This window comes from Vulpes lagopus, chromosome 20, assembly GCF_018345385.1.
Source record: "Vulpes lagopus strain Blue_001 chromosome 20, ASM1834538v1, whole genome shotgun sequence".
NCBI classification, from domain to species: Eukaryota; Metazoa; Chordata; class Mammalia; order Carnivora; family Canidae; genus Vulpes; species Vulpes lagopus.
The window spans coordinates 24,667,343-24,681,362 of record NC_054843.1 but is presented as its reverse complement, the minus strand read 5'-3'; the positions used below and the strand labels follow the sequence as shown (position 1 = coordinate 24,681,362).

Below are 14,020 nucleotides of genomic sequence, written 5' to 3'. Positions count from 1 at the left end.
TTGGGAGAGGATTCCTTAAAGTGACGCTCTTAGAACCTACTGGGAGCTCCCTCTGCTGGCTGAATATTTACTAGTTGTATGTTTGCTTAGGTTCTTAAATTCTCAAGGATACATAAAACAAACATTATCTATGCCCATCCACCAAGGTCTATTGTGCACATAGAGGCATGCAAACAATCTAAAGAGATAGTTGACAACTTCCAAATAGGTCTGAACATTGGTCTAAAGGCTGTGAGTCAGCATCTTTCCTTCTCATAGGTCAGCTAAAGTGAACTTTCCTGCTGATGCCATTCTAATCAGAAGAGAAAAACAATTTAAAGAAGTGTTCGTTCAGCTATCGTCAGCTATAAGTTGCATAAAACCTAAATAACTAAAGGCTAAAAAAGGAAGCTATGTGAGGAAGTCAACATTAATGGGACTCTATTAATAACACACTAGAATTAGAGCTCACAGCTGGAGAAGAAAGAGAGAGAGAGAGAGCACAAGGGTCAATTTCATATAGAAAAAATACTTTTAAATTAATTTTTTTGTGAATTTAGATTAATGGATACAAGTTTTCATGTAGAAATTATGCTACCAGAAGTTCAAATTCAAGTCGAAGGGAAGTGTACTGGGCTTTTAGGCTCACCATCACTAATGGTGAATGATGAATAAAACAAATTATAGGCCTGAATCCTAGCTGGATAAAGACAGATTACTTGATGGAGTTGTCCACATTTATTCACAAGGCTTTAAATTTATTTTCATCCTTGCGCAGGGGCCATGCTAATCTTCTCTGTAACGTTTCAATTTTAGTATATGTGCTGCCAAAGCAAGCACTAAATTTATTTTCAAAGATAAATACAATGCTAATTTTAAAATACAAATAATGAAGAGAACCAAGAAAAATGAAAGATGAGGATCTAGAGACTCAAGAAATTTCGTGACATGGATGATTAGTTGAGAGTAAGCTCCTTTTTTTTTTTTTTTTAAGATTTATGTATTTATTTATTCATGATAGAGAGAGAGAGAGAGAGGGAGAAGCAGGCTCCATGCAGGGAGCCCAATGCGGGACTCGATCCCAGGACCCCAGGATCACGCCCTGGGCCAAAGGCAGGCGCTAAACCGCTGAGCTACCTAGGGATCCCCGAGACTAAGTTTCAATTAACACAAACCTCCATGATATTGAAAACTAAAAATGCAATTTGATTGTGTCTTTAAAGCAAATTTAAAGAATGAATTCAGTTCTAATACTGAGGCTTATGCCATTAGTCCATGCTCACTCAGAAAAAGAATTCATGGCCTTATGACTTATTTTAGGACAAACTACTACATTTAACATGATACTTCTATGGTTATTTTTGGAAATGCACTGATATGACTTTACCATGAACATTACTAACTTCATGACAGTAAAGACCAAATAATAGGTATGGTACATTTTCTGATTGTTCAATTCACCTTACATACCCTCCTCCCCCTTCAAGTTTATTGATAATCATTATATAAGCTGAAAGCCATGTGTCTAGCTTTGGCATACATTTTTCTTCTTGAAATATTAAGCAACATCACCCTTATTACCTCATGATGGCACACTTGTATCATGTTCTCCCTGAAAAGGTTTTGGAAACTGCCTGAAAACCATAGCTAAAAAGAATGTTGCTTTCTTCTTCTTTGAGTAACTTAGTTATATAAAATAGATTAAAAAATATTCTGTAGCCTGCACTTTCTTCCAATATGCTCTGAGTGCACTTCAAAGTATGTAGTTAAACTTTGAAGGTTTGAATTTTATCAAAGAACATTTGAATTGGGATTGCTTAGTAGAAGCCTCTTTAGTCAAGTTGCCTTTTTTTGAGCTGGTCCTGGAAAACAGGCCGACTGCCTGTCTTTTAAAGTACCAAGTGGTTAGGTAACTTACTAAGCTTTGGTTGTTATTGGAGCATTCATCTTCAATTAATATCAAGCAAGAAGAACAAAGTGCAGCAAAAATAGAAGAGCAAAGTGTAGCAAATTGTGACTATAACCTTTATTCATTTCAGGAACTGACTGTGCTGCTGTCAGTTTTAAGATTGATCATAAACCACGCCAAAAATTTGTTCAACTCATGCTTAATGTTTAATTCTTTAAGAACAAATTATTCTTTAAGAATAACAAATTATAAGTTAGCTATTCAAATAGTTATTCACCTTGTTTATCAATCTATATTTATAGTTATGTGATAATCTTTCATATATATGTTACCCAACTATAAAATAAAGTAAGTCAAAGAGTAAAGACATTTAAATCACTTAAAGTCATGTTTGGCTAGAGTACTACTTAAGTGTGAAATAATAATAACAATAATTAATAATAATATTAACACTTAAACAGATGCCAAAATTTACAAATAAAGAATGGATTATTTTATTCATAAGACAAGATTTTATTTATAACTGGTTTCTATTATTCATAGAACTGCAACTCAAATATACCTTTTTGCCTATTTGTTGCCTCTGTGTCAAAAGGCAAATAAATGCAACAATCAAAATTAAAGAGTGGCAATTACAGAGTGAGGGGTCACTGAAATGGCAAAAAAAGATTGATATTATTTATATTATAGTATAATGAAACATGAAAGAGCATTGAAATTCATAATAGTTTGGAATAGTTTAATAAGGCATGAAAAACAATAACATTCTCTTACCTCACTTATAATGGACATTAATGACAGCATTCTTTCCATAGCCATCAAATAGAATTCCACTTAATTAATTAATGCTTAATATTGTATAATATAGTTCAGGAAAACATTAATATAATTAATTTTTAGGTTCTGTATTACATTATAATCATGAGTATTGAGATATCTCATTCTCCAGTAGTTTCTGGTATCTGAGGTGTGTGTGTGTATGTGTGTGTGTGTGTGTGTGTGTGTGAGTACACAGTGAGGGAGGGGATGAAAAGCAGTGGGGAGAGAGAATGTGGGGGGCATTACTTACCACAAGTGTTGTTGTCTTCATCAGAACCATCTGGACAGTTTAATTCTCCATCACAAAATAAATCAATTGCTATACACGTTAGAGCATCAGCACAAGGACTTGAATCAGGCGGACATTCTATAGAGACATTTCCTTTAGAAAAATAAAAGACAGAATTTATAAGTTTCTTGCATAGTAAGTTTAATTTCCAACCATATGTACAATGTTTGGATATTTATGATGTATTGTCATTTAGGCCTTTTCTTACAAACGTATATTTCAATTTCCAATGTAAAACTTTATTTCATTTAATTAATTAGTCACTTGTAAAAGTTTAGAATTTTAAATTTTGAAAAGAAGATATATATTTCTCAGAGTTGTTAAATATGAATGTTTACTTTGTTCATTTTAACCTTGATAAATCAATACTACAGTTTGGACATTTGGCTTCTAATGTTTACACATTGTAGGACTATTTACATGTGTTATGTGGGGCAATTTATTGGAATGTTTCTCACATCATCTGCAGTATCTAGTAACCACTTCTTTTATTTATAAGCTTATTACTGGAAATATGGGGGCTGAAGTCAAAGTTTGCTTTCTGTAGAGCAAAATTTGTCAGCAAAAGTCATTTTATAGTAGAATAAATCACTTAAAATTTCCAGTCCTTGGCTACATTGAGCAGTGGACAAACCCAATCGCTATTTCCATTCAATATTTCTTTGCTTCTTGGTCAGAAATTCTTAGTGGGAAAGATGCAAACATTCCCCTGGAGACTTCTATGCCATACTTGGACCAGAATCTGATTAATTTGCTCTTTTTAGCCTGTCTTGTCCTTCACCTGCTGCTCTTCTTCTATATGCCTACATATAGTGATGCACCAAGAAACACATTTTACTTCTAGAAATTAACTTGGAAAATTTAAGTGTGGGTTTTTTAAAAGTGGCATATTCTGCACTGCACTGCCATCTGCTGGAGCTTAAAAATATATTTTATTCTGAAATTTCTCCTTATGCTCCATGAAATTAATTGGGAAAATAAAAGTGCTTGTGTCAGTTAATCTACTAAGGTGGGATCCCTGGGTGGCGCAGCGGTTTGGCGCCTGCCTTTGGCCCAGGGCACGATCCTGGAGATCCGGGATCGAATCCCATGTCGGGCTCCCGGTGCATGGAGCCTGCTTCTCCTTCTGCCTATGTCTCTGCCTCTCTCTCTCTCTCTCTGTGTGTGTGTGACTATCATAAATAAAAATTTAAAAAAAAAAAAAAAAATCTACTAAGGTAATACCTAATTAGGAACATCTATGGACAGGGTTTCTGGGCATATAGTCAACTAAGTTAGATTTTTATAATTGGTTCTAATTAAAATGGATATAAACCATTGGGAAAATCATAGATCACCTAATATCTAAAAAAGGACATGATAAAGTTCAGAGCCATTTCTAAAGGACAGGCCACACCATTTAAGATAATTGAAAAAGTGGTAAAACTGGTACTGAAGAAACCCAAAAGCATATTACAGCTCTTGATATATATGAAATATTTATCAAAAGTCCTTAATCATTGAATCTCTAATCATTGAAGGCATAGTGTTGATAGTATTCCATAAATGCTTGCTGAATAAATAACGAAAAAACCCATTATTCTACAAAATCTATGTCTAGTTTTCACAGCAGTTAATAGAATTCTAAATATTCAACAGTTAAAAGATTTGGAGATATAGCAAGGAATATGTATAATTTTGCCCATCCTAATGCTTCTCATGGAAACTGCACTTCATGATGCTTCACATGTCTATCTGTTGCCCTACTGAACTCTACAGATTGAACCTCAAAACCACACTAGAAGAATGTACCAATTGGGATCTTTTGATCTTATTAATGATTATTTATTCACTCCACAATTGTTTATTGTCTATTTATTTGTGTCAAACATTTTTAAGGAATGGAGATAAAAGGATGAATAAGACAAAGGCCTCTATTCTCATGAAGCCTGGAGTTTAGTGAAAGACTGGTTCATTACCATTTTTTTAAGAGGTATAAAAAAGTGCTATGAGAACACCAAGGACTGGACAATTAGTTTTCTTTTGAGTCAAAAATTGAAAACATCTTCATATAAACTAGATTTTGAAGGATGCTTAGAAGTGTACCAGGAAGAGAGAAAGGGATGTATGGAACTCATATATATAGTGATGTGACAAGAGCACATTCATATACAGAAAGCAGATGAGTATAGCTTATCTGGATGGTAAGATGTTTGTAAAGGCAATGGCAGGAAGTGAGTTTGGTGTCAAGTGTAGGAGAATTTTTTATTTTTGTAAAATGTTAGAAATATTTTTTTCTGTAGGCCATGGCATTAAAAGTTTTATATATATGTGTGGTATGATCAGCCCATGTTTTGTGAAGGCAACTTTGGGACCAAGTGGAGAATCATGTAGAATAAGGAGAAAAGCTAAGAAGCTATTTTTACGATTAAAGTGGAAGTGAATAAGGATTGAACTCTCACTAGTTTTTACTAGTGGATAAGGGTTGGAATTTCAAGTGCTAGAGGAGATGGGGCATGGACTCAATTGCTATTTTACCAATATAATAGATAAATTTTAGTGACTAGATGTGCCCCTGACCAAGAGGATGTAAAGGGGGATTCATGATACCCATGCTTTTGGAGTGGGCAGTGGAATTTATTCATGGTAATTACTCATGATAGTAGGTATAAGAGGAACCCCTAGTGGAATTAGAAAATGACACTAACTTGAAGTATTTTGATTTATTTATTTAGTTATTTAGTTTTAGTTGTAAGTATTTTGATTTAAAGTTGGAAATACTAGGTACTACAGTTTGGGTTGTACTTTATTGTTTCAGAGTATTTCATAAACACTCGTCAGCTACCTTAGTCCATGAAGAAAGAGAAGTTCACCATATTGAAACCGGTATGGAAAATATAAATGTAATTGTTACTTTAGGAGAGTACATCTGGAGATATTTTCAGACTGCCTTTTTACCTTGTCTCATGTCTTCCTTTCATCTCCTTACATACAAACATCTGATGACAATTTCCAACAAAATCATTCATTGAAACATTACCTGTTACAGAAATTAGCCAGCTGCCAATTTTTAAAAAGGACCTTCCATTCTTAAAATTAGAGTTCTTCAACTGTGTATTATTCTATTTGCCATTTAACTCCCTAATTCTTGCTCTGGTATTTCTCCTTCTCTTAGAAGACTGTACTGTACTTCTCAATAGGGAATTTCTAGGAAAAGAGTTAAGTAATTGTATTTAAAGAAATGTGCAGAGAGAGCAGAATAATTGGTTGGGTTTATCAGAAGCTGAACAAATTGCCTGAATATTAATTAATGTTATCTTGAGCGGGGGAAAAGGGTGTGTATGTATTTTTATATCTATACGGTATTTTATCTTTGGGTTATTAATTCTTTGGCATTTTGTGAAAACCTACCAGGAAATTACTATTATTTGAGATTCTGCAAATAGAAGGTTTTAATTATCCATTCATATTTATATCATGAAAGATTCAGCATCAACTCAATGTGATTGCTCCAGAATGATCCAAAGTCACAACAATTTTTGGTGAATTTGTGGTAAAGAATTTCTGGTGCATACTTAGTGCTGGCTCTGTGCTAGGCTTCAAAGAGGATAAAAAGACAGAAATCAATTTTTTCCCCTTCCAAATCAGTTACAAAGAGTGTTACTTACAAATAATAATTTGCAAATCGTGTTTTGGAAATCTCACATTTTATTTTTTCGATTATTCACACAGAAATAATAATACTTGGTGGACCAAGCTTTGTGAGACAAATTAAGTCCCACATCCTTATAGCATACTTAGCAGTGAAAGTAGAGTTTGAATCTATGAATGCCTGCCTTTATAGACTAAGTTTATTTCTCTACACTCTATTGGAAACATAAATATCATCCTACAGAAATTCTTATCAACTTTGAGCTAATTAATTTCAACTTTTAGCAAGACTATGGCTGGTCAGTCCAAATGAAATTACAGTGGAAAGATACTCAAACAGTTATGATATCATGTGCATAAGGATGTTTTAAATTAGAGGAGTGTGTTTAACAATGTACATGCTGTTCTTTCAAAAAGAACTTTCTTAGAAAAAGAAAAATAAAATTATAATACATTTGGTGTTCAATAAAGTCCCTGTGTTTCAGTCCTTGGGCAATTCAACTGAAGAGCATAATTCCACCTTGGCTTCTCTTGACCCAATTTCATGTTCTTCACTAAATCAGCCAATTCCTTTTCTTCAGTCCCCAAGTCCCTCCACATAGTAGTATTGGAGCAAGATTGCATTTTGTATGAAATTGAGAAAGCCCATAATAGTGAAACTTTTGTTTTTCTGCAATCATTGCCTACATAGGAAACAACAAAAGACTAGAACAAGCTATATTCTAGAAATCCTTCAAGCATTTGAACAATTGCCCAAAACAGCCCCTCTTGGCACTCTGTAGCAGCCAAGAAATCAATCAGTGTAATTCAACCCAAGTCCCCATCTCCCTCCTCTCCTATTCCAAATGGGTTAATAAAACTTTACAGTAATTGGCAACAAAGGCAGTTGAACAATAGAACATAATCCTCATGGACTTTGTACCTGCTATCATACAAAGATTCTCTTTGGCAGAATTTATAACAGTACTAATGCCAGGTATATGATGCATGCATTTGTTGATTTTTCTCAAACTTTGTCTTCCAGGCATATAAAGATGAGAATAAACTTAACACCCCTGAAAGGCATATTCATAATAAATTACTGCTTGGAAACTGCGGTTTTAATCGCCTTGTTCCCCTCTATAAATCTATAGTATCTTGCTGTAGGGGGGGGGGATGGGAAAGATGACTGGGGACTCATGGATCCAATAAAAGAGGAAATATGAGATGTTTCCACTTCCTTTCCTTATTATAATTCTTTGAGGATTGATTAAGGTAATTCAATATAGTGTCCAATAAAAAGGAAGTTTCAAAAACGGAGGAGTTTTTTTTTTTTTTAGTCAAATAGATGATCAGGTTTAAATGAACATCATCAAGTACACTTGTCTTGTTTAACCTTAGTTTCATTTTTGAAATATTCCTAAAATAAAAAAAAAAGTGCACCCAACTGTGCTTTTTTTCCTGTCTAAGTCAGAAGGGAAAAGAAAGAAGGAGTCTAACTCTGTGGCAGTCACAAATTGAGACGGTGCAGTGGTCTCTGTATTATTTCTCTTTTAATTTTATGATCACTCTCTAAGGTATATATTTTAATCTAATGTTAAAAAAGACTGGGTAGCTTGCCAAACACCACATATAGAGTAATTGGTGGAATTAGTTAATGATGGGTTTGACTATGCTTTTTTTGATGATAGAGACTTGTATGTTGTTTTGAGTCTTCAATTTACATACCAAATACCTAAAGTGTAAAAGATAGAGCTAAATGTATACGCATCCCATCCCTGTAGCTTACATGTAAGAAAGGAGATTTTTGCTTCACTTCCCCTGAGAGCAAAGTATGGATAAAGTACCCCTCTCACACTCTTTGTCACCCATTCTCCATCTCCTTTGGCCAGAGGAAACTGGCATAATAAAGTTTAGTCACTTCTTACATTTTTGACAAGTTTGTCCTCAGAAAAGTAAGAGAGAAATATTTACTTTTTAAGTCCAAGACTTTCTTGCTTTGACACCGATTTTTCCTCCTCTAAGTCATTGTACGTATTTCTCTTAGGACATTTTATACACTGAAGGTGTCTTCGATCCTGTGGTTTATATGAATCACTCAATGAAGCAATAGATAAATAGAAAACAGGCAATAATTTGGATATATGTTGCTGACTTTCAAAGCTTTAGAAAGATATTTCTCAAAATACATTAAAATCATTTTTTCAGCTTATTTTTAGACTGAAGGAATTAGCCATTATCAATTACAGAAGCATTTTTTTTTTGAAAGTGTGTTGAAAGGTGGTTTTAAATGCTGTAAATAATTTACCATCTTGGAGAGGAGACTGTGAGATAAAGAACAGTTTTATTTATTAGTATGCTGGATTGCTGTATGGGTTAACACCTAAACAAAACCCTGGGCAGCCTTTTCCTACCATAAACAATCTCTGCAGATTTGGAAGTGTATTGGATTGATTTATAAAGAATTTTGATGAATGATTTATGTATCACTTTCCTCTTCAAACATCATGCCAACTATTTTATTCAAGAATTATTAAGTCTTACTCAAAAGGGCATTTATGGTTTTACAAATGTTCTCTCCTTGTATGTATATAATATTTGATATGGATTCTAATAATATAAAAATGGTAGTATTATTTTAGGACCTGAAGATCTATATAATATTGCCTTTATGGAGTTTTTCTGAAGAGATGAAGGACACATCCAGGCCATTCAACATGAAGATTAAGTTAGGACCAGAAAAGACAATTTAGTTGGCAAGCAGATAGACAAAAGCACAGTAGACAATTACCTGGAATCCAGAGAAACTGGCACATCAAAGATACATACTGGGAGTTAGCACAAAGAAGCCAATTAATGAAAACTTGTTGAATGAATGAATTCAAGGCTATTTCAGTGCTGGTTTGGCAGCACATATTGGATTGAGAAAGCAAGCATTTCTACCTTGTATGCAGACAGAATAATTAGAGAAAAAAACCCAACCCCCATATCTGATGAAAACTACATCTCTTCTGGCAAACATTTTGATTCTATTGGTGGCATTCTTAGCAACAGATAATAACCAGGGTTCTAGCCAGAGGACTGGAGTGAGGTTAGCTAATCCAGGCATTAGCCTTGAATACATTGCTCACTTTTGGCACAATGTTAGGCTAAAGCAGCAAACTTTTTTTTTTTTTTTTAATTTACTTATGATAGTCACAGAGAGAGAGAGAGAGAGAGAGGCAGAGACACAGACAGAGGGAGAAGAAGCAGGCTCCATGCACCGGGAGCCCGACGTGGGATTCGATCCTGGGTCTCCAGGATCGCGCCCTGGGCCAAAGGCAGGCGCTAAACCGCTGCGCCACCCAGGGACCCCCTAAAGCTGCAAACTTTTATGCTTCAATTTTCTTATCCATAAAATAGGAGTAAAATTAACTGCTGTGTTAGCATAGAATTCTCAAGAGCCTAAAATAAAAAATAAGTGAAAACTTTTTGAAAAGATATAAATAAAATTGTTAAAACTGACCTGGAGTTGTCAGAGGAGTGCTGGTTGTTAGCTTTTCTGTAAAAATAAATGACATTAAGATAATTATTACCTTTTTTTTTTTAAATTTTTTATTTATTTATGATAGTCACACAGAGAGAGAGAGAGAGAGAGGCAGAGACACAGGCGGAGGGAGAAGCAGGCTCCATGCACCGGGAGCCTGATGTGGGATTCGATCCAGGGTCTCCAGGATCCCACCCTGGGCCAAAGGCAGGTGCCAAACCGCTGCGCCACCCAGGGATCCCAATTATTACCTTTTAAAACTGATTCTTAGGACTTTATTGTATATTTTCTCTGCTTAATATTTAACCTGAGAGTTTTTATTTTAAAAAATATTTATTTACTTATTTGGGAGAGAAAGGGAGCATGAGTGAAGGGAGGAACAGAGGGAGAGGTAGAAGCAAATTCCTGCGGAGGAGGAAGTCTGATGTGAAGGTCCATCCTAGGACCCCAGGATCATGATCTAAGCCAAAGGCAGACACTTAACTGACTAAGCCACACAGGTGACTAAGCCCCTAACTTGTGAATTATGATTATCCATTGACTGAAGAATATGCCATTTGTATCTGCCTCTAAGAATAAACCTTTTATGTTTTCTTAAATTTTTAGAATTGTAGAGCAGAGGTTTTTAGATTTTAAGTCATTTACTTTCTAAGAAGATGATGTTATTCAATGATCAATAACTAAACATGAAGTTTCATTAATTTCTTAATGGCTGTAAACTTAAATGTTTTAGGTTAACCCAATGTTATTTGAAATAGAAGTTTGGGATAGATATGCTTAGATCATGGGCTTTGGAATCCAAAGGAATTACTTTTAATTCTTGAGTTTGACACTTAATAGCTGTGTGACTCTGGGCACATTGCTTATTATTTTTTTCTTTTTAAGTGGAAAAAATATTACTACTCTACAGGATCATTCTGAGAATTAAATGGGGGCAAAACTGGTAAAGTATAGTACCTGGCCCAGGCAGATATTTTAATAAAATGTAGATCTTTCAAATATTATAAAAATGGTCACAATAATAGATAATACCAAAAGTACTATCTTTATAATTTTATAAGAATTTATAATTTAAAAATAATTTATACGTAAATTTGAAATTTGGCATGACTGAAATATTCAGAAAAAATATTATTTGCGATTTATGAGAAGATTTTCAAAGGAATAAAGAGATGTGCTCCATGTTTCTGGTAGTTGGCAGAGTCAGGATTGATGTTTAGGGTTCCTGACTTCAATTTAAATTATTTTTCTGCAATATAATAATTTTACATTTTGAGATAGGTTAGGTTAATTTTAGAATTTTTGATAATTTCCCAAAGCAACTTTTGATGATGATGTGATCTTGGTGAGACAAAGTGAAATTCTAAATTTTATGAGCAGTAATAGCTAAGCATAGTTAGAAAGATGGGATAAGGAAATGCAGGAATAGAGCAAAGTTAACATTAAGCTTTGGATTCTTCTTTCTTAAGAATGAGTTCTGAAAGTCATCATTTGATTATCTTTAAAACTTTTTTTTCTTTATTCCCATTGATCTTACAAATGTTATGGGTTCATCTCCAAGGCTACAGGGTAAGAGCCACATTTTAGGATGCTACACACACTCACGCTTACACACATACACATGCTCACCATACATGTATGTGAACACACACCATACATGTATGTGAACATATATAGAGTTTAAAATATGAAAGAAAATTGAAATTGGAAATGCATGTCCTTGGCATGTGTAACGAGGCACTATAAAATCTACAAGATTATTATAAATTGTTCTTTTTTTTTTTTAGGATTCTACTTATTTATTCATGAGAGACACACAGAGAGAGGCAGAGACACAGGCAGAGGGAGAAACAGGCTCCATGCAGGGAGCCCAATGTGGGACTCGATCCCAGGACTCCAGGATCACGCCCTGGGCCAAAGGCAGACGCTCAACCGCTGAGTCACTCAGGCATCCCTAAATTAGATTATTCTTAAACAAATGTAAACTTCTTACATTTTAATATGAAGAATAATATCGCAGATAGGGCTTTGAAAAAAAAACCCCTTTTTCCCTAATGTCATGCAGTTTGATGATCACCAACTTATACTTTTTGAAAATGCCATAAGTACTGACCTGAAGTCGTTGGAGGACTAACTGTAGAGAAATTCTCCAAAGATGCTGGAATAAAGTAGATTGAAGTTTGAGATTATGACACAAATATATTACAAAACAGTGAGTGCAGTTTGAATATCATTCAAAGGGCATCTGATCTTTTAGAATTCCCATTTTTATCCTAGCTCATGTTGGATGTTTCTATTATTTTTTGATTGCAATACATTTGATGAATTTCCAGAATCTCTATGTTCTCTCTGTAAAATTTACCTGTACGAAAAGTTTGCTTTGTTTTACACACTTAAGAAAGATATCTATTCATCATAGTTACATAGGATAATTTATATTTAAGACAACTAATATTACATTGCATACTAGATTATGTCAAACTTAGAATGAATGGTTTTGCACTGAAATATATAAAAGATGTTAAAATAAACTTGTACATAATAATATCTACTGAGAATCAAGTCCTTTTTAAATATAAAGTGCTTTTCACATAAAGGTAAAAACCAGTTGTTTTCTTTACCCTTTAGAATGTTTAATAGATTTAAAAATATGACAACTATGTAAAGTATAAAGGAAACCAAAGCATACCTTATGAAAAACCCTCATCTAGTCAATTTGTTTTTATTTAAAACTGTATTTATGATAAGTATGTGAAGAGGTATATTCTCTTCTAACTAGGTTGTTTATTTCAGTATTTCTTTCTGCATTGCCTTGTTCCTACAAGATCTATAGCAGCTTCATAAATAAAATATGTTAGATTATTGATGAAGAAGGTAACAAAATAAAGTTTATAAAATTTTTTCATCAAGAGTTTAATATTTTAATTTTTTATTATATTTTATTTGGCTGTGAACTCTATAAAAACCAAGGTATTTATGAAAATTTCAACCAATTTTAAATCTAATAAATTAAAACATTCACATGAGACAAGTAAATATTAAACTTAAATATCTAAAATTAACCTTGGTGTCATGATAAATGTATCCTAACATAGTTCAATACGTTAATGTAAGTTCAAGGTGTAGAGCATATTTTTGAGTTGTTGATGTTGTGATATAGTTTATCACATCTATGATACTTATCTTAACTCAAGGACATGCTTTTATTGAATAAATAAATATTTTTTAAAACCATCCCCAAATAGCCCAACTGTAGGGAGTCATGAAAATAAGATTTAGCCTGCCTGTTAATTCATTTGCCATAATAAACCTCCAGAAACTGATGCATATTCAACTAAAGACAGTAAGAAACCAATTTCCTAGAAGAAAATGACTATTGAGAAAGAATCAATGCTGTTCAAAGATAAAACCATTGTAAACAGGCTAGTATAATGGATAAGAGCACAGATATTAGGGTCAGACCACCTGAGTCAGAATCTTCAATCTAACTCTAAATAACTGTGATTTAAGGCTATTTATCAAAATTATCTGTGCTTTACTTTTCTCATCTGTAAAATGGGGAGAAGTAAAAGACACTCCCCAAAGTAGTAAGACACAAAGTAGTAACTTTAATGTAAGGATTAAATGTGTCGATAAATAAAGCACCTGTTCTAACTCACACTAGTAGTTTTTAAGCTCATCTGGATCAGACAAAATTCTAAAATGGTCTCTGCTCCAACAGCTGTGCCAGAGGGAACAAAGCCATCAGTAGAGGAGGCTCCTAAGAGCGTTACTTACCTTCTCCTAGGATACAACAGGAGACTCAATGGAAAAGAAAACTGTGCTTGATGAGCCAATACTGTAAGGAAAAGCGACTACAGGTCTGCAACTTCAGTAAAAGTAAAAACAA

The 14,020-nt window shown here is 33.8% G+C and overlaps 1 protein-coding gene and 1 non-coding gene across 2 annotated transcripts in view; both read right to left on the bottom strand.

Annotated features, from left to right (window-relative positions):
- Positions 1-14,020, bottom strand: part of TMPRSS15 (transmembrane serine protease 15) — a 119,475-nt gene that overhangs the window by 93,660 nt on the left and 11,795 nt on the right. Inside the window, exons 5-7 of the mRNA XM_041734712.1 lie at positions 12,245-12,289; positions 10,111-10,146; positions 2,958-3,089 (exon numbers count right to left, since the gene is read on the bottom strand). Of these exons, the coding sequence (XP_041590646.1) occupies positions 2,958-3,089; positions 10,111-10,146; positions 12,245-12,289 (213 nt within the window). The remainder of the gene's footprint in view (positions 1-2,957; positions 3,090-10,110; positions 10,147-12,244; positions 12,290-14,020) is intronic.
- LOC121479604 lies at positions 713-819 on the bottom strand. Its single transcript, XR_005984766.1, has one exon. It is a non-coding gene; the product is annotated as a U6 spliceosomal RNA (small nuclear RNA).